The sequence below is a fragment of the Saimiri boliviensis genome, chromosome 9, assembly GCF_048565385.1.
Source record: "Saimiri boliviensis isolate mSaiBol1 chromosome 9, mSaiBol1.pri, whole genome shotgun sequence".
Lineage (NCBI taxonomy): Eukaryota > Metazoa > Chordata > Mammalia > Primates > Cebidae > Saimiri > Saimiri boliviensis.
The window spans coordinates 77,336,759-77,364,368 of NC_133457.1; the positions used below are offsets into that span (position 1 = coordinate 77,336,759).

Consider the following 27,610-nt stretch of genomic DNA (forward strand, 5'->3'; position numbering starts at 1 on the left):
GGGTTCAAGCAATGCTGTGCTTCAGCTTCTGTGTAGCTGGGATGCCTGGCTAATTTTTGTATTTTTTAGTATAGATGGTATTTTTAGTATAGGTTTTGGCCAGGCTGGTCTCGAACTCCTGACCTCAAGCAATCAGCCTAACTTTACCTCCCAAAGTACTGGGATTACAACTGTTTCAGTTTTACAAATGAATAACAAACTTCCAGAAAACATTCATACAGTCAACAATGTGTTTTATTATACATCTTAGATTTATACATTTCATATATGCTTTTAAAGCTTCAATTAACAGTTCAATACAAAATTTAAAAACAAATATATGCAGCAGTGGTTCTCAGGCACAGCATTTAGGAGGAGACAGGAACAAGTCTTTTCCCTAGCATACACATAGTGACTATTATGAACCATAACAGTGGTTATGTTTCCTTCTGACCTAGGTGCCTTTTCACTTGAATTTTGTTACAGTGAACAGCTTTCATAGGTATGATACTGCTAACTGGAAACAATGGGATTTAAAATAAATTGATAACCTGTATTTTCTTGAATCGTTAAGACCTAAAATGATTAATTTTCTCCTAATAGAGCTCCAGAATCATCCAATGAAAATAATATTGTCCATAAAGCATCTAGAGTATCTGCCTAAGAACCACTGCCCAGGGTTATTCAATGTCTTCAGGCCTCACAGGATGAGGTAATGGTATGATGGATTTCTTCTCTGTGTCCCTGGAAAGTGCTTTCCTCATATCTGTAAAGCAGCAAAGTTTAATATAAACACCCAAATGTATTATATCAAATTTAAAGTGTATAGGTGAAGTTCCCATAAGAGGTTTATCCTCTACCCCCACTTCCATCAGATTCTAAGCAAAGTATACTTAGAAATGAGTCTCCCAATTGCCAAGTATACCAGATGCTAACCAAACCCCACTCAGGATTCAGCTCACAATACATGTTCTTTCTTGTTAGTAAAATAACATGTCCATAACATAGTAAAACAGTAATGTATAGAAATTAACCACTGGTTAGTAGGTAAGTTAATTACTACTACTAATAGGTTCATAAATGTAGGTTGAGGGAGATTTAAATATTAAAGTATGATTCTTCTACATTTATTAAAATAACCAAATACTACAATCTGTAGAATGAATGTAACTATTTTGACGACTTCGTGAGGATAGTGCCATGGAAGGGAGCTTACCATAAGCGTCCTCATCAGGCTCCCCGTTGCTGGCTGAATAGTACTCTATGACTGTCCTGTATACACTGTAGCCCAATTGCTTGTACATGTTGACTGCAACTTGGTTAGATACTCTTACAAAGAGATCGACAAAAAAACCACCCTTTCTTTAAAAAAAAAAAAAAAAAAAAAAAAGGAAAATGTTAGAATGTGGGAAACCCTAGAAAGTAAGAGATACGTATTTTTTAAAACGTGTGTTTTTACCTTGCTTTGACTACTACTCAGAATGGCAGTAATAAGACATCGCAGCTGATTACATGGTAATAGAAATTTATATTACTTAGGATTTATGACAATTACTTTGAAGACGACTTTATGTTTGCATGCTAGTATTTCAAAAGCTATGACACGTTTTCTTAAAAGATAAAGGCAATTGTTCTGCAGATTCACTACCTATTAGAGTTTCTCCTGTTTATGAACTTTATATACATGGAACCATACATTCTTTTGTCTTTTGCTTCTCTCAGTCAATGTTGTTAAGAGTCAGCTTCAAGAGTGGCTGGGCTTGTCCACCACAAGCCATTCATGGTCCTGCTGATAAACGTTTCTGGCTTTTACTATTACCAACGATGGTCCTATGAATACTTCTGTTGAACGTCTGATGTAAGGTCTATACCTAGGAGTCTCATTGTTGTGTCACAGGGTACAACTTCATTAGTTAATGCCAAACTTTTTCCAACTGGCTTGTACCAACTCACACTTGCACAGAAGCAAGTAAGCCTTCATTCCACAGTAGCAAGGCTTTGTGCATCAGATGTTTCTATTTTTGCCCATCTTACGGTGTAACTGTATCTCAGATTTTAATTTGTATTTCCAATTACTAACAATGCTGAATGTATTTGTTGATTGGCCATTTAGATTTCTCCTTCTGTACAGTACTTAAATCTTCCCCCCGCTTCAGTTTTCTATGTTTTCTGAATATTCAATACTGTGTAATGTCTTTGCAAATATGTTTTTCCAATTTGTAGTTTGTCTTGTCATTATCCTTATGGTATCTTTTGATTTAAAAAGTTACTTCACTTCAGTGAAGTTGAATATATGCATCTTTCCTTTAGTTAGTACTTTTTATCCTGTTTAAAAAGTTCTTCTACACTGGGGCCACAGAGACACTCTCTCATATTATATTCAAAAGACTTCTTAGTTTTGCTTTTCACATCTAGGTTTTTAGTAAGTCTGGAGTTGATCTGTGTGTGGAATAGTGGTAATCTGAGAAACTTTTTTTTCCGATAGGGACACCCAATTGCCCAGCCACCTTTACTGAAAAGTCTATCTTCTTCATACTACTGATGTGCAATGCCTCCTCTGTGGTATGTTAAAGTCCACATATTCTTGAGTCTGTTTCTCAAATTCTGTAGCACTGCTCAAGATAACTACAGCACTAAGATACAGACTCACTCCTTACACTCTGATAGCTGAAGGGGAACATCACCCATTTTTGTTGTTGCTCAAGAATATCTTACCTCTTTTTTGCTCTTAAGAAGTTCTATAAACAATACTTGGGAGTTTGACTGCAATTACATTGGAACCGTATCCTCTAATCCAGTGATAGTTCATTGCTCCACTTATCAGGGCTTCTTTAAGATCCCTCAAAAAAGTTTTAAAAATGTCAGAGAGGTCTTGCATAGCACTTGCTAGATTCTTCTTAAGTACTTAAATGTTTTTTCATGTCATGGCATCTTTTTCTAAATTTTACTGTTTTTATACACATACACACACGATTTTTATACTGACTTTATATCCAACAACTTTGCCTACCTTTTATGAATTCTAAACATTTATTTATAGATTCTTGTGGATTTTATATTTGTGTAATCGTATCTGTAAAATAAGTTTTGTTTCCTCTCAATCCTAGTATCTTTATTTTTCCCACTTTCCTGTGCTGTCTAGAATTTCCAGTAAATTACTGAAGCGGGACTAACTTGTCCCTGATCTCAAAAAAGTATGCAATGTATCACTACTAAATATATTTACTACAGATTTCTTGTAGATATTTTTCAAATTCAGGAAGTTCCCCCCTTCTATTTCCTAGTTTGTTAACAGTTTTTATCAAGAACGAATATTGGATTTTATCAAGTTTACCACATTTACTAAAGTAACAAGTGTTCTCCTTTAATGTGAAGTTGAAACCACCTTGTTCCTGATGTGTCATCCTATTTACGTAGTCCCAAATCCATTTTGCTAATTACTTTTCTGGGATTTTGCATCTGAATGAGATCTTCCTCAAATTTTCCTTTCCTGTATTTTGTCAAGTATTGTTATCAGGGTTATCCTGGTCTTAAAAAAAAGTTGAAGAATGTTCCCTTTTTTGGTTTGTGCAAAACAGTTTTGAGTAAAAGTGACCCTGCAGTCATTGTTTCTTAAATGTTTGGTAAAGTTGGCCAGAGCTTTCTTTGTGAAAAGATTTTGCGCTACTGATTGAAATTCTTTAGGGCAGAGGTTGGCTGACAACCTGTTTTTGTACTGCCTTCAAGCTAAGAATCTTTTTTTGCAATGGTTGTTTTAAAAAAAAAAAAAAAAAAAAAAAAGCCTGTGTAACCAAGACTTGAGCTGGCCTGTAATGCCTGAATATTTACTATCTGACCTAGAAGAAAACGCTAAGTCTTGTTCTATATCCTTAACGAATTTCTATCACATTGTTCTATCAGTTAGAAAGAAGCATGTTTAAATCTCCCATTAGCATAATTATTTGTCTATTTCTCCTTGTAGTTTTGTCAATTTGTGCATTTTTACTTTGAAATGATGTCACTAGGTATATACCATTTTTAATTGCTTTTTTTGTTTGAAGACAGTTTTGCTCTGGCATCCAAACTGGAGAGCAGTGATGTGATCTTGGCTCGCTGTAACCTCTACCTCCCAGGTTCAAGCAATTCTCCCGCCTCAGCCTCCTAAGTAGCTGGGATTACAGTCATGTGTCACGATGCCTGGCTAATTTTGGTATTTTTAGTCAAGTCAAGATTTCACCATGTTAGTCAAGCTGGTCTGAACTCTGGATATCAAATGATCCACCTGCCCCGGCCTCCCAAAGTGCTGGAATTACAGGCATGAACCACCACAACCAGCCTTATTTCCTTGATTAAATATTTTATCAATATGCAGTGACCCTTTTTTATGCTGGTAATAATTATTCAACTATAATTTAACTATTACTAATAAGTGTTCTAACTTTATTTTGGTTAGAATTTATAAGGTAATTTAAAAATTCACTTTCAATCTTTCTGTATTTATTAAAAATATTTTAACATATTTTACACATATTTCCTGTAAAGAGAATACAGCCTTTGTCTTTTAAATAGAGTCATCGTGGCCGGCTGGGCATAATGGTGGGTGCCTGTAATCCCAACTAATTGGAGGCTGAGGCATGAAAATCGTTTGAGCCTGGAAAGCAGAGGTAACAATGAGACAAGATCATGCCACTGCACTCCAACACAGCAAGACCCTGTCTCAAAAATAATAATAAATTAACTCTTAAGTCCATTAACATTTACTGTTCTACTTACAACATTTGGATTGTTGGCTATCATTTTATTTCATGCATTTTGTTCTGCTGGTTTAGTTTCCTTTTTCTCTTCTTTGGGATTGATTTCTATCATTCAATTTTTCTTCTCTATTTGTTTGGTTTCTATTTTTAATGTGTATATTATGTATACATGTATATAATGTATATAAGTATGTATATATGCATTACGTATGGGTATACGTATACATACCCCTACAAATAAAGATTACTTAAATCTTAGCAACTATTCTAAAAAATGAAGGCTTAGAAACTGGAAAGGAAGACAGCTTAGTGGTTTTCTACTCAGAAAAAGAATCTATCATATAAACACCTTAAATTATATGTGCAAGGTCATGGGTAGTTACAACTCACTGTTTTTTGTTTTTAATACTTTAAGTTCTGGGATACATGTGCAGAACGTGGAGGTCTGTTACATAGGTATACTTGTGCCATGGTGGTTTGCTGCACACATCAACCTGTCATCTACATTAGGTATTTCTCCTAATGCTGTCCCTCCCCAACACCCCATCCCCCGACAGGCCCCTGTATGTGTTGTTCCCCTCCCTGTGTCCATGTGGTCTCACTCAACAACCCACTTTCTAAATCTCTGTTCACTATACAATAATGCCAAATACTTTTTTTCCCAACATAATGCCATTAATAAATGTGTGTGAACTATAATCATGCTAAAAATTTTCTTCCTTTGTTTGGTCTAGGGAGAACTTTTAAAAATCTTCAACATTAGCTATGGCTTCTTTTTCAGCTAATACAATTTCTTCTCTTCTCTGAATGAGTCTGAGCTCCTTTTGCCTGTAGTTTGGCTTGAAGCCTTTGTTAGGCCAGTTACTTCTTTAAAACTTGCCTTTATTAAATCTAATAACTAAGTGGAAATTAAGCTCAAGAACCCTCCTCAGCAACTATTCTCTTTCTCACCACACTTTTAGGTAGTTACAGTGGAGAAAGAAATGGCAGCCTGACAACAGGTCAGGCTTATATACACATATCTCTTCTAGAATGAAGATGGGGGGGGGCTTTCTCTTTTATTTATTGTATTACTTTTACTGCAAATAATGAAGCGGTTTGATATATACTACACTTCTCTTAAAAAAAAAAAAAAAAAAAAAGATGCCATGTTCCCAAACTGTGTACTGAGGTGCCGTAAAGTGTCTCAAACTCATACAGCCACGAAAGGATATTTGAAATGTTCAGGGAAAACAGCAAAACCTTACATGTCAGATACTGGCAAACTAGTTTGAAGTGGTTCACAAATTCAACATTAGATCATGCTACCTGCCTCTTAATGACGTAATATTTCTATGAAGCTGAGTTTCTGGCAGCTGTTGTGACTAAAAAAAATACTAGATGAAAATCAACGTAAAGCAGGAATGCAGGTGGTTGTGTCAAGTCATTCAGTGTCCAACAGGTGCACACATCCCATTACTAGCTAGCCACAGTTATTTAAGAATGAAATAAAAATATATTTTCTTACAAGTTTTTTAAAATGGGTATTAGCTGTTAGGCTATATATACTTTCATTTAGAATATAACTACTTAAAACTGAACTATTTTCTTTTAGCCGAGGTGCACTGTTAAAAGTTTATTCTAATGCCAAGGCAATGTTAACAGATGTTAGGAATGTGTGCCACAGTGGCGGGAACACTAAAAGAAAGCTTGAGCGCTAGCCTTTGGAACTGATTCCACCAATTCCTCGGCTTATAGGCCTACAGCAGGTCACTGCAACACTTTGCCTTAATTTCCTCAATGGCAAAATAGAAACAATACCATTTTGACTATGTGACAGAATTTTTGTAAGGACCATTGGAGGTGGAAGAAGATGAAATTCCTGTAAACTATAAAGGATGACAGTTATTCAGTCTGAAGGGAAGAAAATGGTTAAGGGTCCACAAATCACTAAGTGTATTTGAAAAACCGAATCTCACCTCTCTGAAATCTCCTCTAGTAACTCCATAAGTTTAGCAGCCAAACCAAGGCGTCGAAATTCTGGGGCAACAGACAGAGCTGTGACGTGCCCATGCCATTCTTCCCTAGCTACTGAGCCTTCTGCTTTACCCATAACTGCCAACAACAAAAAAATCACATTCAGTAACTAGACAGTGATTCACACATAATTATAGAATTACTGTTCAGTACATTTTTATTACAAAGGAAACTAATAACCAAGTTTTTTTCTTTTTCCTTTTTTTGAGATGGAGTTTCACTCTTGTGACCCAGGCTGGAGTGCAATGGCGCGATCTTGGCTCACTGCAACCTCCGCCTCCTGGGTTCAGGCAATTCTCCTGCCTCAGCCTCCCGAGTAGCTGGGACTACAGGCACGTGCCACCATGCCCAGCTAATTTTTGCATTTTTAGTAGAGACGGGGTTTCACCATGTTGACCAGTATGGTCTTGATCTCTTGACTTCGTGATCCACCTGCCTCGGCCTCCCAAAGTGCTGGGATTATAGGCGTGAGCCACTGCGCCCGGCCTCCAAGTTTTAATTTTTAAGTACTACCTGAAGTCATCCACCAGCTTAACAGTTAGTGCTTTTATTTGAAATTCACTTGCAAATTTAACACTATATGTGTTCTAGACATACAGTGTTTAACTTGTTCTAATTCTAAAATCAGAATTAGAACAAGTTAAAAAGGAATGATAGACTTAAAACACAACTAATTTTGAACAAAGAACCAGAGTACGTATTTTTTTAAATATCTACATTCATATGGGTGTGGATACGTGTGGGTACATGTAGAGGTACATATGCAGTTCAGAGCTAAAGGTTTTGTTAGTAATGCTGCTAATTCAGCGAAGATGCTATGATGCCTGCATTATGTACTAAATAAACCTTGTAGAAATTTAACAAAAGTATAGAATGAAAGATTTTTTTTTTTTTTTGGAGACAGGAGTCTCACTGTGTGTCACCCAGACTGGAGAGCAGTGGTGTCTCCAGCTCATTGCAAATTCTGCCTCCTGGGTTCAAGCGATTCTCCTGTCTCAGCCTTCTGAGTAGCTAGGATTACAGGCGCGCAACACCACACCTGGCTAATTTTTTGTATTTTTAGTAGAGGCGGGCTTTCACCATGTTGGCCAGGCTGATCTCAAACTACCGACCTCAAAGGATCCACTTGCCTCGGCCTCCCAAAGTGCTGGGATTACAGGTGTGAGTCACTGTACTGGCCTCAGAATGAATTTTTTTTTTTTTTTTTTTTTTTTTTTTTTTGAGAATGAAAGATTTAAGAAGACTAAAACCATGTCTTTCTGGTTCACTGCTATTATCACCTGGGCCTAGCACCATGCCCAAAACAGAGAAGAGATCAGTACATTGTTGAATTGTTGAAGAGGAAATAAAATTACAAGCATCATGGTTATATTCTAATTCTTCAGTCTAAAGCAATCACTTGAAACCTATATTAAAATCTTTACCTACTCCACAGAATACTAATGGTATTATACTTACTATAACCCATTAATTCTCCACCAGGTGCCTCTGCAACAATGAAATACTCTGGCCAGTGGGCAAGGTACTGTAGGTAAAAAGGAATCCCATACTAGAGTGCTGTTAAGGAGTGTGAAAAGTAATGGACAGTAGAAAGTTCTTCATTAAGGGATATCGCAAAAAATAAAACGTTTCCTTTAAAAAGCATACTGTTAACATTATCCCCAGCTCTATGTAAAGTCCTATAATCATACATACCATTAGATAAAATATTTAGGTTACCACTGATTTTTTTTTTTTTTTTTGAGACGGAGTTTCGCTCTTGTTACCCAGGCTGGAGTGCAATGGCGCGGTCTCGGCTCACTGCAACCTCCGCCTCCTGGGCTCAGGCAATTCTCCTGCCTCAGCCTCCTAAGTAGCTGGGATTACAGGCACGCACCACCACGCCCAGCTAGTTTTTTGTATTTTTAGTAGAGACGGGGTTTCACCATGTTGACCAGGATGGTCTCGATCTCTCGACCTCGTGATCCACCCGCCTCGGCCTCCCAAAGTGCTGGGATTACAGGCTTAAGCCACCGCGCCCGGCCCAGGTTACCACTGATTTTTAACAAAATTGCCTGGACATATAGCCTCGAGTCTGGAATGGAGATAGCATTGTCTAATAGAAAGCAGAGAATCAGAACCCCAAAGTTCTACAGTCTACTTCCCTACTGACCATACCATATCTAAGTCTCTGCATTTATAATCACCTGATATTATGTGTTTGTGGTCTGCCTCCTCTTATTCTATGAATGTCATGTTCCCTCTATCCCTGGTGCGTGTTACATAGTAGATGTTCAATACATTGATGCTTATGTAATTGCATTGAAAAATTAATGGCTAGCTCCTACTTTGACTTCAGCTATGAGACTGTGAAAATAACTTTACGACCTAAGTCCTTCCAGAGGCAACTTAATTATCCAGTTTTTTCTCTCCACTGATTCAAATCCGGCACTTTTTAGTAATATAGATAAAAGATGACTTAAGGGATCAACTATGTTAACAGTAAATGCCTGAATAATTTGCTCATGACTTAACTCTTCAACCTTGGGATGTCCTTACTGTCATGTACTCATTCCTACATTTCTCTTCTTTTTACTCTGTACTTTAATGGATGAAAATTATTTCTTGTTAGTATAAACTTTCTGATGCAATTTATAGGAGGACACGATCAATACATACACGTATTTTTTTAAGTTCCTGGAAAACCTGTTCGGTGCGAAATTCTTCAAAATCTCCTCTGAAGGACCATCATTATTTTGAGTACTCCTCAAATATAACCCTTAACATGGCAGGCCAGCCAGTCTTCCTGCCAGGCAGCCACTAACATACCCCACAACCATCTCTCCGTTGGCTAACAGAGGAGCTCCAGACACCCCTCCCTGCCATCTACCTCTAGGACCTTAAAGGTTACTTTCAAATATGGGCTCTCCTGGATTATGGGACTTTCACTGTCAATTTTAAATGTCACTGGAAGCACACCATATAAGCAGATTTGAATTCTAAAATATTCCCTTCCTATATAGTGAAATTTTTGTCATTCAAAATTCTTCAAAAAATCTTTAAGTGGTGATATTGTTAGTCATAATTTTAAAAATACAGATGAACACTTTGGAGACTTTTTGCTTTTCCCATTCAGTTTTGTTTCTGGTATGTAGTCCTGTTGCTGCCTGTACCTGTAAGTTAATTTTTACTGCTGTATCGTATTTCCTTATGTGAAGAGACAACTTAAATAGCCTGTATCCTGACAATGGACACCTGGGTCATTTCCAATTTCTCAAAAAAATGTTTGAAATCCTTCTTCAGTACAGCTTAATTTACTTAACCATCTCCTGTTTGTTGTATGTGAATGTTATTCCAAATGCTGAGTAACTCCCTTGCAATAAATAATTTTTGTAATGGTATAACTCAGGGGTTAGCAAACTTTTTCTGTAAAAGCAAATAGTAAACATCCTAGGCTTTGTGGGCCATACAAAGTCCCTGCTGGAACTACTCAAACTGCAAAAGCCACAGACAAAATATAAATTAATCAGCATGATGTGTCCCAATGAAATTTTATTTACAAAAATGGGCAGTGGGCCAGATTTAGCCTACGGGCTTTATTTTGTCAACCACTGACAAACTGCTTCTATTTCTTCTTATTTTCAGTTTTCAGGAAATGGAATTACTATTTCTAAAATGCCTTCCAGAAAGATAATTGCAATTTATACTGTCACTGGCAATTTATGAGAATGTTCCTCTCACCTCACCATCATCAGCACTGGGGTTCATCATTTTTTAAAATCTTGGTTGATGTGATAAATAAAATATGGCATCTCATTTTGGTTTTATGTCTTTTGACTGGTGAGACTGAACTCTTAACACCTTGTTAAGCTCCTATATGCCCTCTTTTGGTAAATTACCAGTTAGCAGAACCCTCCTACCCACCTACAGCAGACACAGAACATAACCCAGAATCTGAACTTTCTGTTGTAAGCCACTGGAGATGTGGGGTTATCTGTTAAAACACCATAACCATAGTCCCCTATCTTCACATCTTTGCCCCATTTTTCTATTGGGACCACGATAAACACTGCTAATTGTTACTTTAAATCCTCTATTCACTTTAGTAACAAGTCCCAGTTTATAAAGCGGGGCACATTTCTGGACTCTAGATAGGATTCGGTGGAGCATGAAACAGGTGCTGTGCTGGTCAATGAAACAGAGCGGGGGCTGCGCAGCATTTCCCAAATGTACTCTTAAAAGGGAAGAACACTCTCATCTTCCCGTTTTGATTCTGCCGCTGGAAACAACGGTTATGATGCTGTTTGCTCTGGCAGCCTCTGGAACAAGATTAAGGCCACCCTGGGAGTAGTCCAGTGCTTAAACTGCAAAGGGCCTGGCTGTTGGTGTCTTCATGGAACCATCACCTGCCTGGGACTGCTTATCTCCAGACTTTGTCTACACTAGAGAGATGAAGCCACCTTGCTGAAGTCACTGTGCTTTCTGACTCCTGAGAGGTAAGGCTGGCAGGAGAGCTATGACGTTACAGATTTGCACGAGGTCATGATATTAACAGTTTGTCAGCAGATCTAAGACAACCCTTGTTCTCAGTTTCATTTTTAAAAATTGCTTTCAGTGTTGCTTATGATGTTCCCTGATGTACAAGTTTTTTAATTTTTCAGTACTCATCTGTGTTTTCCTTTTGTCTATTTTCTTTACTCTCAGTAAATCTGCATTCAGCTTTTTTTTTTTTTTTTAAAAAAAAGGATACAGTTTCTGTAAGTGGATCCAAGTTACTGAAAGAAATGAAAAACATCAATAGTAAGCAGCATTTACAATAACCAGTTTAAATAAGCCTGCTAAACAGTAATATGCCACAGGAAAACAAAACATGCTTAATTGACAACGTTAAGGCCAACTTTAGGGCTAAGATGATTTAATCTACCTAATAGCCATAAGTTGTCATAGCAGCTATTAAGGTGTTGATACATTTTTTCATTTAACTGTTGCCTGCCTCTTTAAAACTGAAGTTATTAAATCTACATCTCACATTTTCTAAGTGGCAATAAATTGCTAACAGAACTGAGGACCAGCTAGAGATGTATCTCGCAGAGACAGAAGGTCAAACTCACCCGCTGCAGCATCCTCCGTGGATCCTCCCTGCCTGTGTCTGTCTTCCCTGACAACTGCTCTTCCACTCCACCCTCTAAACGTGGTCACTCCCATCACTCTGTTTTTGCTCCCCGCTCCTCTTTTACACTCCTACCTCCCTATCCCCACCATCCCCATTCCTTTGCGTTCCATCATTCCTTTGCCTTCTTAGTAGATGCCTCCCGCCCTGGCTCTGATGCTGTGGGCACCTCACCAACACATCGCAGCACACCATTCCCAAATGATCATTCTGAAAACCCATCTCCTCCGTCCCCAAACCATTCTGTCCCCTCACTTCCCGATTCTATTAATGGAGCCACTATTTTGTCAGGCTCAAATCCAGCTACTTTTGAACTGTTTCGATTTCTAGTAAAATTCTCCTTTGAGATCCGTAACGATGCTAGGAGTAACACACTTCTGTAGTCCAGCAGTTTTTAAACTTTTTGGTTTCAGAACTCCTTTACACTAAAAAGTTACTGAGGAACCCAAAGAACTTTTGGTTATATGGGTAATATCTACTGACACTTAAAATTTTTTAATATTAAAATGTTAATATTTAAAAAAATTAAACATTAAATTTTATTATTTAAAATGTATTTTTTAAAATTTAAAAATAATAAATCAGTTACATGTTAACACAAATAACTTTACAAAAAAGTCACTATACTTCCAAAAACAAAACAAAATCCAGTGACAACAATGGCACTGTTTTAACAATTCTGCAATGTCTTGCTTAAAAGACAACCGGATTCTCAAGCATTTGTTATGCTTGCTGCTGAAAGATCACATCTTGGGAAGCTCCACTGTGTACTTGTGAGGGAAGGACAGTGGAAAAGGTGAAACACCTTAATACCTCATGAAAATAGCTCTGACCTCACAGAACACCTGAAACAATCTTGGGGACTCCGAAACCCTTCCACGCACCTTGAGAATCACTGCACTAATACAGCACAGGGAGTCACTCCCACACTTCTCAACTGCTTTATCTCCTCCTGTCTGCCCACCCATGCCCCCACTCCACCCCTGCCATCGCAGGGCCTTCCTATTTCATCCCGAGGAAAAGATAACAGGAAAAAGAAGCCTTCACCAAAGTCCCCCAACCACACCTACGCACACAGGCTTCTGTGCCCATATGCTACTTGCTCTACTGGCACTGGGCACAAAGTGCGGCGAGAGACCCCCTCAGTACTCGGGACCCTCCTCCTGCAATTATCTTTCCCTCCTGCATCTGCATCTTCAAGTTCTCTTTCCTGGAAGAAATGTACAAATATGTGCACTGGGCCATCAGCTGCTCTTGAACAGCTTCCCATTCCTGGGACAGCCTGAAATGATGTCTTCACTCAGCTTCAGAGACCATGGGGTTTTCCTCTCACCTCACTGAGCCACATGGTCTCCTTTACTCGAACACTTGATGCCCTATGGCACCATCTTACAGCCTCTTAGCCTTTTTTTCTACACTTAGGTCAACCCCCAAATTTCTGTCTTTAGCTCAGACCTAATCTTGAGACGCCCATGCCCAGATGCCTTCCTGGCCCCTCCACCTGGGTTTCCTGGTGCACTTGGCAGAGAAGCCCCAGTCTTTTGATGGCCTCTCCAGGCCTTGCCCTTCTAACTCTGCTGTTAACCCCTTACCCTCCCACGCTCTCTCTGTTCCAGCCATGAGGCCCACCTACTATTTGAAACAGGGGTGTCTTCACTTACAGTTCCCTCTATCTGGAAGCTCCCCTGCCCCCCAGTTTTCATGTAACTCATTTCCTAACTTCCCCAGGTCTTTCTTCAAGGGCACTCTCCCTCAACACCCAAACTGAAGCTGAATACCCACTCACTTCCAACTTTCCTTCTCTGCTTTTATTTTCCTTTGTAACTGAAGCTAAGTTCCAAATGACTTCCCGTACAGTATTAGACCAGTGATTCCCAAGGTGTGGGTCAGGATTTGGGGTTGTCCCCAAAATTGTTTCAGGTGTTCTATGAAGTCTGAGCTATTTTATGATACACTAAGGTTTTTAGAGGGGAAAATGTACATTCTATATTTTTATATCTTGTTCACTGATACGTCTCTAGCACTGGCACAGAGTAGGCACTCAAATATTTTTCCAAGAATAAAATATGTGTCAAATTAATTGCAGTGTTCTACATCCATGGATTCTTTCGATTCCAACTGCAACATCTAATCTGAGTTTTTCTCAGAGTTTTCTACCAAAATCAAAGAGGTAAGAAAACAGAAAAAAATAGGGTCACGGTGTAGCGGCTCACAACTGTAATTCCAGCACTTTGGGAGGATGAGGTGGGAGAATCACTTGAGCCTGGGAGTTCCAGATCAGTTTTGGCAACAAAACAAGACCCTGTCTCTATAAAAAATTTTAAAAATTGGTGGGATGTGGCAGCATGTGCCTGTAGTCCCAGCTACTCAGGTGACTGAGGCAGGAGGACAGCCTGAGCCTGGGAGGTTGAGACTACAGAGAGCCATGATTGTGTCACTGCACTCCTTTTCTGGGTGACAGAGCGAGATCCTGTCTCAAAAAATAAAAGTAAATGGGGAATAAGTGGAGCTCCCCTCCTGGCACATTCTGAAGAGGCCGCATGATTCTCTGAAATCTACTATTTTCTTGCTAAGTGTTCCTGTGTATTTTCTATTCATTTCCATATAAAACTGTTGTACTTTCCTAGATCTTCAGTTAAAACTGGTTCTCCATGAGAGAAACTGGCTCTGCCTTAACCTTTCCTGAAGCTTCAAGACATCCTGTCACCTCCCATGCTGCACCTCCCAAACTGAAGCCTCTGTCATCATCTCTGGGCCACTGCCAAGGCCTCATAAATGGCTTACCTGCCCAGTTTACCTGCTCTCATCACATCACAGCCCACAGAGCTCAGTGGTTAAGAATTTGAATCCATCACCTGAATTTTACAGTGAACATTCCGCTACACTGGCTTCACCATCCCTCCCTGCCCATCTGTCAATCCTAGATCCACTTTTTAAAACAATAGGGCAGTATTTGAAAACTAAGAACCAAGTGGTTCTGACTGAAGTGTCGGGAGGATAGAAAGAACTATGGGATGAGATGGCTGGGAACATTTCAAAGAGGGGGTGAGCCTTTCCAGAGGCTCCAGGTGGGTTAAGACCCACTCGGAGCAGTGGGTTGCAAATGGAATGTGCATGTCTAACATGGTTCCTGTGGTCAGGGACCAAGTCTTTCAGAACCTCTGCTCCAGAGCCAATCTCTTTGGATGAAATTCCTTGCTTTACTCACTCGCACCTGGGCCAATTCACTTGCTCTTGCCATGCCTCAGTTTACTCATACACAAAATGGGGGTGACAGCACCTCAAAGAGTTGTAAAGATTAACTGGATTATGACATGAGCACTCAGAACAGTGCAGGGGAAAATGAGTTCAACACAAGTCACTGTAGCTATGACGCTTAGACCAGACTGGCCCAACAGAAAATTCTTTCCACAGGATCAAGTGTAAATCCCTCCAGTGACTGCACTGTTAACTGCTCAGTGACAGAACCCAACCACTAGATTCACAGTGATCCCAGCTGTCTGACCACACTTCAAGTTTCCCCACTTTCACTCCCCGCTATTCTGGAATTTCCTTCTTCCTCACTTACCAATGTGTCATCCATCCTTCAAGGCTCACCCACTCTGAAATGTTCCCAGCTATCTCATCCCACAGCTCTTTCCATCTTCTTCACACCTGAATCGGAATCACTTGTTCCTTAGTTTCACATGGTGGAGGCTTATTTTTTTTAAATGGATTTAGGACTGTTAGGCAGACAGATAACCAGCATAACAAAATGTTAACTGCAGAATCCAGAAGAAGCGTCTATAGAAGCACATGGTGAAATTCCTCCAACTTTTCTTTTCTTCTTTTTGAGACGGAGTCTCCCTCTGCCGTCAGGCTGGAGTGCAGTGGTAAGACAGCAGCTCACTGCAACCTTCGCCTCCTGCCTTCAAGCGATTCTCCTGCCTCAGCCTCCAGGGTAGCTGGAACTACAGGCACGTGCCACCACGCCCAGCTAATTTTTTTTTTATTTTTTAGTAGAGACTGGGTTTCACCATGTTGGCCAGGATGGTCTCAATCTCTTGACCTTGTGATCCGCCCGCCTCGGCCTCCCAAAGTGCTGGGATTACAGGCGTGAGCCACCGCACCTGGCCTCCTCCAACTTCTCTAAACGTTCAAAAATCTTCATCATAAAATGTTTTCTTAAAAAAAAAAGATAGTACCTGCAAATCAGAGGTCTGGCCTTAACTCGAATCCAAAGAAACTGAATCCAGGATTCTGCGCACAGCGAGCATCCCCTAGGATCTGCCCTGACACCTCACAGAGGAAAGGTGTCTACACCGGAGTGTGCAGCTACAGTAACTAAACTTGCAATCACCAGCCACGACTGAGACAGTATCCGCTGCAGCGAGCACAGTGATCAGCGTTATTTCATTTAGCTACAATTTAACCACGGCCACCAGGTGGGCTTCACCATGTGCGCATCCCAGCAGCTGCTGACCCGTTTCCGACCCTCGCAAGTCCCCTTTGCGGCCGGGCCTTCGGCGGTGCCCACTGCCCAGGAGACGCGCGGCCCAGCCAGCAGCCAGCAAGCAGCTGGGCGAGGACCGCAGGTCCTAGGCTGGAGGCCGCGTCCCCGGCTCGCCCCATCGCAACAGCGCGTCCTGACAGCGACCCTGAATGGCAGCCCGAGCGCGGCCCCAAGGACCCACGGGCTCGCAGGGTCCAGAGACAAACTTTGAATACTCTGGCCGAAGTCGCCAAGGCCGGCGCGCGTCGACCCCGGGTCCACTCGTCCCTGGACCCTGTGACACCAGAGAGGCGCCCTTGTGGGCCGGCGGGGGTGGTTCTCGCGGGTCCCCGCCTGGGTTTGGGGTCCAGCAGGGGGGGCGCGGCCGGGAAGCAGGGCCGGGCCAGGAGCGGCTGGCCCTAAGCGCATCTCACTCACATGTTGTTGAAGCGGAACAGGTCGTCGCAGGTGAAGGCCCGGAGCGTGGTCATCTCGCCTTCGCCGCTTCCGAAACCCGTACGCCAAGACCCTGCGCCCACTCCGCCGGAAGTCTTCCAGAGCGCGGCCGCCGCGGAACCAAGGGGCCGGGGTACTGCTTCCGGGTCACGAGCTGCTCGGCAATGGCAGCAGCGAAGCAGCTTCCTCTGGCGGCCGGCAGTGGGAATTGCCAGCCAGCTCCTGTAACGCCTCCCCGACTCTGGCTGCTCAGAGCTTTGGAACTCCACCCGGGAAGCGGCTGCAAAAAGCAGGCCTCGACACCTGGCTAGGAAAAAAGCTGCTGGGGAGGCAGAAATCCAAGCAGAAGAACGGGGTTCACAGCCACCGGGTGCTGCAGAGTAAAGGAGGAACGGGAGACCGCTTGTCCCAGGGGTGCAAGTCGCAGATGTCATCTTAAAATGTCAATACACGTTTAAATACAAAAAGAAGGCCGGGCGCGGTGGTTCACCCCGCCTGAAATCCCAACACTGGGAGGCCGAGGCGGGCGGATCACTCGAGGTCAGGGGTTTGAAACCAGCCTGGCCAAACGGAAGGAAGGAGGGAAAGAGGGAAGGAATGGAGGAAGGCGTGTGCCTGTAGTTGGAGGCTGAGGCAGGAGAATCCCTTGAACCCGGAAGCAGAGGTTGCAGTAAGTGGAGATCTCACTACGCCACTCCAGCCTGGGTGAGACTCCATCTCAAAAATAAATAAATAAATGCAGAAAGAAGTGTAAAATTGATTTTGATAGTACACTTTTTTTTTACCCATTTATTTTTCCTATTTGGGAAAAATATTTTTCCCTGACCTCACTTTATTATACCTGAGTATCATTTCAGCCTGGCCTCGAGGATTCTGGGGACAAATTCACTGGTAATCTAGTAAGAGCTTGCTTATGAATGACATATTGCATTTCGATTGCTGCTTTCAAGATTCTCTTCTCCTCTGTGACTTCTGAAACTGCTATAGTGTTTTACATCTCTTCTTGCTTATCCTATTGATGTGTTGAGCTTGTTTTTTTCTCTCTGTTCTTACTTTGGAGAAGTTTTCAGTTATCGTTTTCTTTCATATGTTCAGTTTCTGAATCCATTTGTTATACTTTAAATCTTTTTATTGGTATTGTCATTTTCTTAATTTTGCTGTTTTCTGTTTTCCCATTTTTATTCATTGGGCGTTATTCAAATGATAATGTTATTTTTTTTTTCAGTTAATTTCTGCGTCTCCATTGTTTTAGGGTTGATTTCTGAACTTTTTTGATGTCTTGAATTGTGCCACGTGACCCTAATACTTTGAACAGGTCATCTTTGATTGAGATTCAAGCATTAACAAAAAGCCACCTGCCACAACTCTGTTAGTGTGACTTTCTCCTGGGGTAGTCTGAAACAAATTGGCCCAAATGCTAGAAGCCTCTTAAAGCCGGTTCTGAAGATGTGTCTTGTGTGGAATTGTGCGTCTGTTTTTCAGTGAAAGAGGGTTTCTCGGGTTTCTTCATAGTGGCCTGTGGTCACCTGATCCACCTGTTGCTGGTGGGGCTGCTGCAGCCTTCCTGCTGTGGTCACAGGGATTTCCTTTTGGTCTTAGAGACCCAACCTGTCATTCAGAGGACCCCCATTTCTTTCAAGACTCCATGTCATCAGGAGCAGAAACCAGACTTTGCCATAGCTTCAAAAGGACAAACGTAAAAACACTTGTGTTCGTATTTTCTTTTTTTTGTTGAAGGAGAAGCCACGAGTTGAGGGCTGACTCTCACAGGCATTCTGCTGTACTGCGGAGGAGCAGGGGCTGTGGGGGCGGGCTGAAAATAGTCAACATGTTTTTCTTCTTCTGATGTGGCTCTTAACATTGTGCTCACGTGGTGTGTTGCAAACTCTGAAGTGGTTCTTAGAGTTCAGATGCGTTTTCTCACTAGTCATTGTTACATTTACATATTACAAAAAAAATTAGGGCCTGCAGTATTTTTTGTGCCATTTAGCTAATGTACTCAGTATTATTTTATAAATAGATTCATAAAGTGTATTCATCTGTGTCTAGTAAGTGGGGTAAGTTTTGTTTATTTTTTTTTTCAGCTGTGTTTTCCTATTTTACCCAAGACCTTTTGCCAGAGCAGAACATACAAGATGCATTCCAAAAATCAATACTGAGAGGACATGGAAATGGTGGCCTTGATAATTTCCACTGGAGGAAAGACTGGGGAAATGTAGATGAATGTAAGTTGCAGAAAGAAGATTATAATGGACTTAACCAATGTTCATCAAGTACTCATAGCAAGATATTTCAATGTAGTAAATATGTTAAAATCTTTCATAATTCTTCAGATGTACATAGGCATAATATGAGTCATACTGGACAGAAACCTTTCGAATGCAAAGAATGTGGCAAATCCTTTCAAATATTCTCATTCCTAACTGAACATCAGAAAATTCACACAGAAAAAAATGTGAAGAATATGGCAAAACCTTTCACCAGTGCTCACACTTTACTGAGCATGAGAACATTTGTACGAGAGAAACCTTACAAATGTAAAGAATGCGACAAGGTTTCTAAAACTTGCTCAGCCCTAACTAAAGATAGATTTTACACTGCAGGGGAACATTAGAAATGTGAAGAATTTGGCATTAGTATTTAATTCCAAATTATGGCATTATTTAATGCCGTATACTAATACCAAATTATTTCATGCCATTATACAAGTGGCATTAGTATTTAATACAATTAGTATTTGTCAAAAGTATTTCAACAGTGCTCCTACCTTACTGATGGTAAGGATCATGGCACTAAGAAAAAGCTCCACAAATGTGAAGAGTGTGGTAGTGTCTATCTCTTGCTCAAGGCTGTCTTTTTGGTTTTGCTTTTTTTTTTTTTTTTTTTTAGACGGAGTTTCGCTCTTGTTACCCAGGCTGGAGTGCAATGGCACGATCTCGGCTCACTGCAACCTCCGCTTCCTGGGTTCAGGCAATTCTCCTGCCTCAGCCTCCTGAGTAGCTGGGATTACAGGCATGTGCCACCATGCCCAGCTAATTTTTTGTATTTTAAGACGGGGTTTCACCATGTTGACCAGGATGGTCTCGATCTCTCGACCTCGTGATCCACCCACCTCGGCCTCCCAAAGTGCTGGGATTACAGGCTTGAGCCACCGCGCCCGGCCCTATGCTTTTTTTTTTTTTAATTTTTTTTTTTTGAGACGGAGTTTCACTCTTGTTACCCAGGCTGGAGTGCAATGGTGCGATCTTGGCTCACCGCAACCTCCGCCTCCTGGGTTCAGGCAATTCTCCTGCCTCAACCTCCTGAGTAGCTGGGATTACAGGCACATGTCACCATGCCCAGCTAATGTTTTGTATTTTTAGTAGAGACGGGGTTTCACCATGTTGACCAGGATGGTCTCGATCTCTTGACCTCGTGATCCACCCACCTTGGCCTCCCAAAGTGCTGGGATTACAGGCTTGAGCCACTGCGCTCGGCCCTGCTCAAGGCTGTCAAATCATCAGATGATTATCACTGGAAGGAAGCTCTCCAAGTGTAAAAAATGGTAGAAGCCCAAGTCATTCCAAACATCAGAGAAATGAGATTGGAGAGAAACCTTTCAAATGTGGGGAATGTGACAGCATCTTCAGGTGGTTCTCAGACCTTACTAACCATAAGAGAATTCACACTGGTGAGAAACCAGACAAATGTGACGAATGTGGGAAAGCCAATACCCAGGCTTACACCTCATTGAAGATACGAGGATTCACACTGGAGGGAAACCCTACTAATGTGAAGAATGCAGGAAAGTCTTCAGAACTTGCTCAAGCCTTTCTAGTCATCAGAGAACTTATTCTGAAGAAAATCCCTATACGTGTGAAGAATATAACAGCAACTTTAAGCAGTCGTCAGACCTCACGAAACCTATGAAAACCCATACTGGAGAGAAGCCTTACAAATGTGACAAATGTGGAAAAAACTTTACCCAGTCCTCAAATCTTATTATACATCAGAGAATTCATGCTGGAGAGAAATCCTACAAGTGTGAAAAATGTGACAAAACCTTTACCCAGCTCTCACACCTGACTGTACATGAAAACCTTCATATTTGAGAAAAAAATAAACAAATGCAAAAATAGGGAAGGTCTTCAGTAACTTCTCACATCTTACTTTACATCAGAGTTTGTACTTAATCAAGTTATTATAAAGATAATGACTGTTGAAAGACCTTTCATGAAATACAAGTTTCCAGAGCACAAATGAGTATTTCTTCTGAAAAAAAAAAAAAAAAAAAAATTAGAAATATGTTTTATACTAGATAGAAGCCTTGCACCAACTGCCTAAACTTTATTCAAATTCAGAGAATTTGTGTTGGAGACAAACCCTTCAAATGTCATAAGCGTGGAAGAACATTTGTTCAGAAACTATAGCTTAGAAAGCACCAGAGTTCATACCAAAAGATATTTTTCAAATGCAGTAAATAGGAAAAATGAGCAAAATCAAGTCTAAGTAAACATTAGGGAAAGAAAGAAACAGGGCACTGACATGTTCGGACATGGCACCAAATCAGTGTTGAGTCTACAGAGTAATCTGGACTTGAAATAGATCATTCATTCACATTTACGTTTAAAAGGAGGATGAGATTTATTTTTTGTAAAGTTTTAAGTACATTCAAGATACCCTTTTTTGCATTGAAAAAATGTTAGTTAGAAAAGCCAATATTGATGTAATTCAACTCTCAGATCAATTGATGCTATGTCTTTATTTCTAGTGCTGACGTGAAAACACATGCTTGATGGTTGCTGCATCAGGGACATGAGAAGTTATTTTATATTAAGTGTGCATCACTGATAGGCTTTCCTACAAAAAGTGAAAGACGCTGAAACGTAAGATGCGTGAGTAAAATCTTGCTACAAAGGCTCTTTGTAGTTGCCTTATATACCTGTAACTGATTCATGAGTTAAGTGTTTAATATTCTTCTGCATTATAGGAAGAGAGAATCATTTTGAATTTTATAAATCATTAGTTTTAGTAGTATTTCATTATGATAATATACCGTAAGTTTTGAAATGCTTTTTAAGATTCTTTGTGAACTTAATTTGTTTTTAATTGAACACAATTTTGTTAAATGTGTAAAGTCTGGTGCTCATGGAATAAAGTGTTATCCTACCAAAAATCAATTCTGTCTTACTCAACGGTGTCGATAGCAGACGGCAACAATCTACTCTCAGATGGCAGAGTGGAGAAACATCTTCAGTGATCTTCATTCCCAGTGACTTTTTAACTGCAAGTAACTGGAAGAATATGGTTCTTATATTTTTATACTTTTCTTTGTAACTACAGAGTCATATTGTTATAACAAAGATTATACAGAAGTATAAATAAATACATATATTTCTGAGTAATTTAAAATGTTTTCCTGTAATTTTTCTTGGATGTACAACCCCTCTGTCCTGCAGAACATATACAGAGTTTCAGTTGTGATTTACATGGAGGTAAATATACAAATATATAACTGTAAAAACTAGCCTGGGCATGGTGGCACACAGCTATAATCCCAGCACTTTGGGAGGCCAATATGGGAGGGTGGCTTCAGCTGAAAAGTTTGGGACCAGCCTGGGCAACACAGTGAGTGACACCTGTCTCTACTACAGATTTTTTAAAATTAGCTGGGAGTGGTGGTGCACACTTTCAGTCCCAGCTACTCGGGAGGCTGAGGTGGAAGGACCATGTGAGCCTGGGAGATGGAGGCTGCAGTGAGCTGTGTTCATGCCACTGCACTCCAGCCAGGGCAGCAAAGCGTGCCCTTGTCTAAGAAAACAAGAACAGAACACAATAGAGATAAACTTTAGGGTTAATAGAATTAGGGAGCACGTAATTGTGTTTGTGTGAGTGTGGGTGTCCACCTGTTTTGAAAGTACACACGACAAAGAAAATAGCAAGATTGGATTCAAACAGATCATTTTAATAGTCTTGATAATTTACTAGAAAACTACAAACCTCATAGATTTTGAAGGAAATCGCGATTCTCTCCTTTGTGTTGAATTCATTTCTGTATAATATTCTGGCTCCTGGTTCAGAATCTCCTCATGCAAATCCTCTGTTTTTACTTGCCTGTTATTCGTGCTGGATCTCACACATAATGTTCCCATCCCATTGTTCATGCAGTCATATTTCCATGACCTGCCCAGGGGTGGGAAAGAGAATTTCCATAAAACTTAGTGGTGCTCCCCTAGTAATTCTCAGATGTGAGTATCTTCACAATGAGTGTGTTAAGTTGTATTTTATTTAACTAGTACATTTGATTTAATTCTTTCAATTAGACAACCTAATTTCAGCTCATTTTTCCTTAGTTATTGTTCTTTTACTTTTTGTAATTGATATCATTGGCTTTATTTCTTTTATTGGGCCACTTTGTTCAGGTAGACACTGGAGATGCTTCCTAAGTTATTGGGTTGTTTTGATATCTAAATGAAGTAAACAAATACAGTGCTAGGTGAACGGCACACTTTGTGATTAGGAGTAAATAATTCTGTTGAAGTGAGTTTGTGTCTCCAAGTTAGAGACTGAAAATGTCCATGGTGAAGAAACGGTGTTGATTTTGCAGTGGAGAGAGGACATCCGTTCCCAGGCTACACAGCTGGCTCTCTCCAAACGTGTGACGCGGAATTCCACATGTTCACTTTTCCAATAATCTGCAGTCTTCTGCTGCCTCTTTTTGTTCTTCCTAACTCTGCTTTGCAGACAGTCCTCACCGCCTGTCTTCCGGCTACAACTTTCTCACTGTTTTCCCACCCATCACACCACACAGTGCTTTGCAGGTTCAGATGAGAGTTTTGGGATTTTCTAACATGGTGAGAACTTATTCTTAACTGGAGTGTTTGAGGCCATGTATAGCAATGAATACACCATTTGGATCACTTAATTGGTACAAGAGGCGTGCACTGTCTGCAGGCCAGAAGATTCCATCGGTCAGTTAGCATTGTCTGGATTTATTTGTAAAAGCTATTAAGTCCTAACACAATATATTTAGTACTAGTAAAAGATAGTATTAAGTATTAGTACAAGACAGTATTAAGTCCTAACACAGTATGGTGAGTATAACGTCAGTTTGAATAGTAAAAGGATCAACACCATGTGTTGAAGAGTTTGTCCTTTATCCATTGTATGTTTTGTCACCTCAGTTAGCTGTAATGTGTGGATTTATTTCCGGGCTCTCTATTCTGCTCTTTTGGCCTATGTGTCCATTGTTATGCCAGTACCATACACTTTTGCTTATTATGGCTTTGTAGTATATTTCAAAGGCAGGTTCTGTGATGCCTTCAGCTTTGCTTTTATTATTATTATTATTATTATTATTATTATTTTGACTATAGAGGGTTTTCTTTTGTGGGAACAGAATGAATTGGGATATTCCTTTTGTATGTGGAGAATGTCATTGGTGGTTTAATACGGATGCATTAAATCTGTAGATCACTTTATGTAAGATAGACTTTCACAATATTCTACCAATTTGTGAATAAAGAATATTTTTCTTTGTATTTGCGTTTTACTTAATTTCTGTTATTTCAAGCAGGATCTTGCTTTGTGAGACTGACACAATCCTCCCACCTCAGCCTTCTGAGTAGCTAGGAGCAGGACTGCAGGCCACCATGCCTGGCTAACTTGTCACATTGTGTAGAGATGAGGCCTCCATGTTGCTCCGCCCAGGTGGGGGAGGGGCGTTGGCAGGTTATGGGCACCTCGTAGAATGTCCACTGTGAGGCAACGGCCACGGGGGCCGGGGATTGGTGGATGGGGAGTATAAAGGCCCAGGGTTGCTAAGGCAGCGCCCAGACAGGAGCAGCTTTGGTGGACACCAGAGCCCTGGTCTCCCTCCAATTGCTCCTGAGCCTCCCGCTGCCTCAACCCGCGCATCCTGCTGCTTCACTGATCGCCTTTCCCACTGACCTATAGCTGATCCTCCCACCCACGCTTGAGGACTTCGTTTGAACCCCATCCTTTCCCAGACCCCTTTCTCCTCCTTCTCCTGCTCCAGGCGCCCAACAGCCCCCTTTCCTCCCCTCACCCCATCTCCTCCCCTCCCTTCCTCCGCTCCCCTTTCCCCTCCCTCCCTCTCCTCCCTCCCTCTCCTCTATCCCCATCCCTTTCCCCCTCCCTCCCCCATCCCCATTCTTTTCCCCTTCCCTCCCACAGCCCTAAGCCACCCCCACCTCTGTCCTGGCCGCCTCATGGCGCCCTGAGAGGACCAGGTCATGCGGCTGCGGTGGCTGCTCTTTTGGCTCCTCGTGCTGGCGTTTCCCAGCCATCAGTCCATCCATGTGAGTAGACACTGGACCCGCCGGGTTCTTTCCTTTTCCTTGGGATGTGTCACGGGGCCGAAATGACACAGCTCGCACCTATCATCCAGCACTTTGGGGGGCCGAGGTGGGCAGAACACTTGAGTCCAGGAATTCCAGACCAGCCTGGGACAGAGTGAAACCCCATCTCTACAAAAAAATTTACAAAAAAAAAAATAGAGTGAGACCGGGCAGCGTGGGCCTGTAGTCCCAGCTACTGGAGAGGCTGAGGTGGGAGGATCACAGGGGCCCAGGAGGTGGAGGGGGCAGTCAGCCGAGATCGCCCCACTGCACTCCAGCCTCAGCGACAGAGTGAGACCTTGACTCAAACAAAACAAAGTGAAATGTCGTTTGAGTTCTGTGTCATCTGGTTTGATGACTTTCTAGGAACTTCTGAGTCATCCGTGTCTCCTGCGCTTGGGAGCTGCCTCCAGGGAGTCAGTGTCCAAGAGAGTGATGGGAGCCCCAGAAGCCCATCAGATGGGACAGAAAAGGGTTGCTCCCTGCTGGGGTGTTTGCAAGGCGGAAGTCACCAGGAGTGACATGACCAGGATGTGAACAAGGACTGTATTGTCCTTTGTTCTGTCAAATGTGTCTTGTGCAGATCATTGATTTGCCCAAAGCAGAAAGGGTCTTAAAGCCCTTTTGAGTGTCCAAATATAAAGAAATCACAGGTTTCTATTTGGAATGGTTTCACCCTCACATTATAATACCTCTCCACTACACTCAGGAGAGGGCACCTTCTAGAGACCAGAGTATTTGTTCTCAGCTGCATGCACCGATTCTCAGAGAGGGATCTGGAAACGTCTAGTGATGGGGAGCAACCACTACATGGAGGCAGAATCGCCCCACAGGAGTGCCTCCAATCAAAGAGGAGTCTCTTGATTCTTTCAGGTCTATGAAGGAGGCAATGTCTTGCTAATCGTTGGAATTTGTTTCACTTAACCTGGCTGCATTTTTATAGATCAGTTAAACTCTCGTTTCTTACCTCACCTTTGAAGACTTGGGTAAATTTTTCTCATTGCATTTTCCACCTCCACCCTCGTTCATGGCCATCAACTGTCAGAACCTAAGCTTTTCCTGGCCCCATGGGACCTAGTCTGGGTAGGAGCCCACTGCTGATAACCTGCATCCAGATAGTTGTCAGATGTGACAAGAGTGCCCAGGACGGGGATGTTTTCCTGGTCAATGACAAGATGCCCTTTGTTCTTTTGTGCATTTGATCCACATCTTTCACCACTGTGCCCAGAGCTCCTGCTCACTTTTAGAGCGAGGCTCCTCACGGACAGTGCATCCCTCCCAGGAGCCAGGCTGCAGTCACCGCCACTGTGAGGCTGGAGACAAAAGTGCCACAGAGCTCACAGGCTGCTCCTTAGAGAGGTTTCATTTGCACAAAACTGAGTCTTGGTATGTGGATTGGTCTGAATGGCATTTTGGATTTATTTTTTCCTCCAATACTTGTAAATCCAGTGTTTGTGAAATATTATGTGTGCCTGGTGTAGTGGTGGCCTGCATTCCAGAAAGTTTGTGTTGCTCTCCATGTGGATTTCCAAGGTTGCTCCCGAGTGCTTTATGCGCAATGCTCCAAAATATGAGGGTGAACTCTTGCTAGTGGTTACTTGGCATTGTGTTTTTAACTGACCTCAACTCTCACAGTTTTAATCATAATTCCAAGAGGACTATGTGATGCAAATCTTTCTGGACTTGGAAAATCTGACATGAAGTGCCCGTTTCAGCAGTAGTGAACATTGATTTTCAAAAGATAATGTTTCTAGAAACTTGGGTAAACAACAATCTGTGATTATTTTTGTTGGCATATAACCTGGGTGCTCTTATTACAGCAGCTGTCCACTCTCGGTTCTGTGCATAGATAAACATATATTTAGGTAGTATTTTCATCTGTAACTTTAAGACTTTTTAAAAATATTTTTCTCATTTTTCCACATATTGTTATAAAAATTTCTCCTCAAGAAGAATTACTTAGAAGAGACGATACAAATCTGAAGTGTAACATTGCTAACTTAGAGAAGTACACACACTGGCATATCCCAACCCCTTTCAAAATCTGCAATATTACGTCACCCCAGAAACTGAACTCTCCCTCTTCCCAACCAATCCCTTTCTCATCAGAGGTTGAGTTTGCTTCTTCTGGAATTTGACGTCTACAGATGCATGCCATGCCCAGGTACTCTGGTGTCTGTCTGATTCTGCTCAACACAATGTTTCTGAAATCGTTCCCATTGTTGCACTGATCTCTAACTCAGTCCTTTCCATTTTGGACTTTGCAAATGCTCAGTCCACCCTGTTGAATACCTATCTCTGTTTAATTCACCATCTTGAAAGAAACACTTGAAATTAAGATATTTTCAAGAACATACAGTTCAATCCTGAGGAATCTGTGTAGCAATGTTCTCAGAAGGTGTCTCAACTTACTCAGGGGAAGTCTTTTTCTTCATTCATGTTAAGAGTCTAGGCCGGGCGCGGTGGC

At 41.4% G+C, this 27,610-nt stretch overlaps 1 protein-coding gene and 1 long non-coding RNA gene across 2 annotated transcripts; one reads left to right on the forward strand and one right to left on the reverse strand.

The window, feature by feature from the left end:
* Positions 1-216: 216 nt before the first annotated feature.
* Positions 217-16,946, reverse strand: NAA20 (N-alpha-acetyltransferase 20, NatB catalytic subunit). Its single transcript, XM_003933159.4, has 6 exons — positions 16,787-16,946; positions 11,458-11,482; positions 8,187-8,277; positions 6,671-6,806; positions 1,196-1,341; positions 217-745 (listed from the first exon to the last, which is right to left on the reverse strand). The coding sequence occupies exons 1-6, from the start codon at positions 16,837-16,839 to the stop codon at positions 660-662; spliced, it is 537 nt and encodes a 178-aa protein (XP_003933208.1). The 5' UTR covers positions 16,840-16,946; the 3' UTR covers positions 217-659.
* Positions 16,947-17,026: 80 nt separating this feature from the next.
* Positions 17,027-22,082, forward strand: LOC141585670 (uncharacterized). Its single transcript, XR_012519287.1, has 3 exons — positions 17,027-17,509; positions 18,889-19,029; positions 21,555-22,082. It is a non-coding gene; the product is annotated as an uncharacterized LOC141585670 (long non-coding RNA).
* Positions 22,083-27,610: the final 5,528 nt, after the last annotated feature.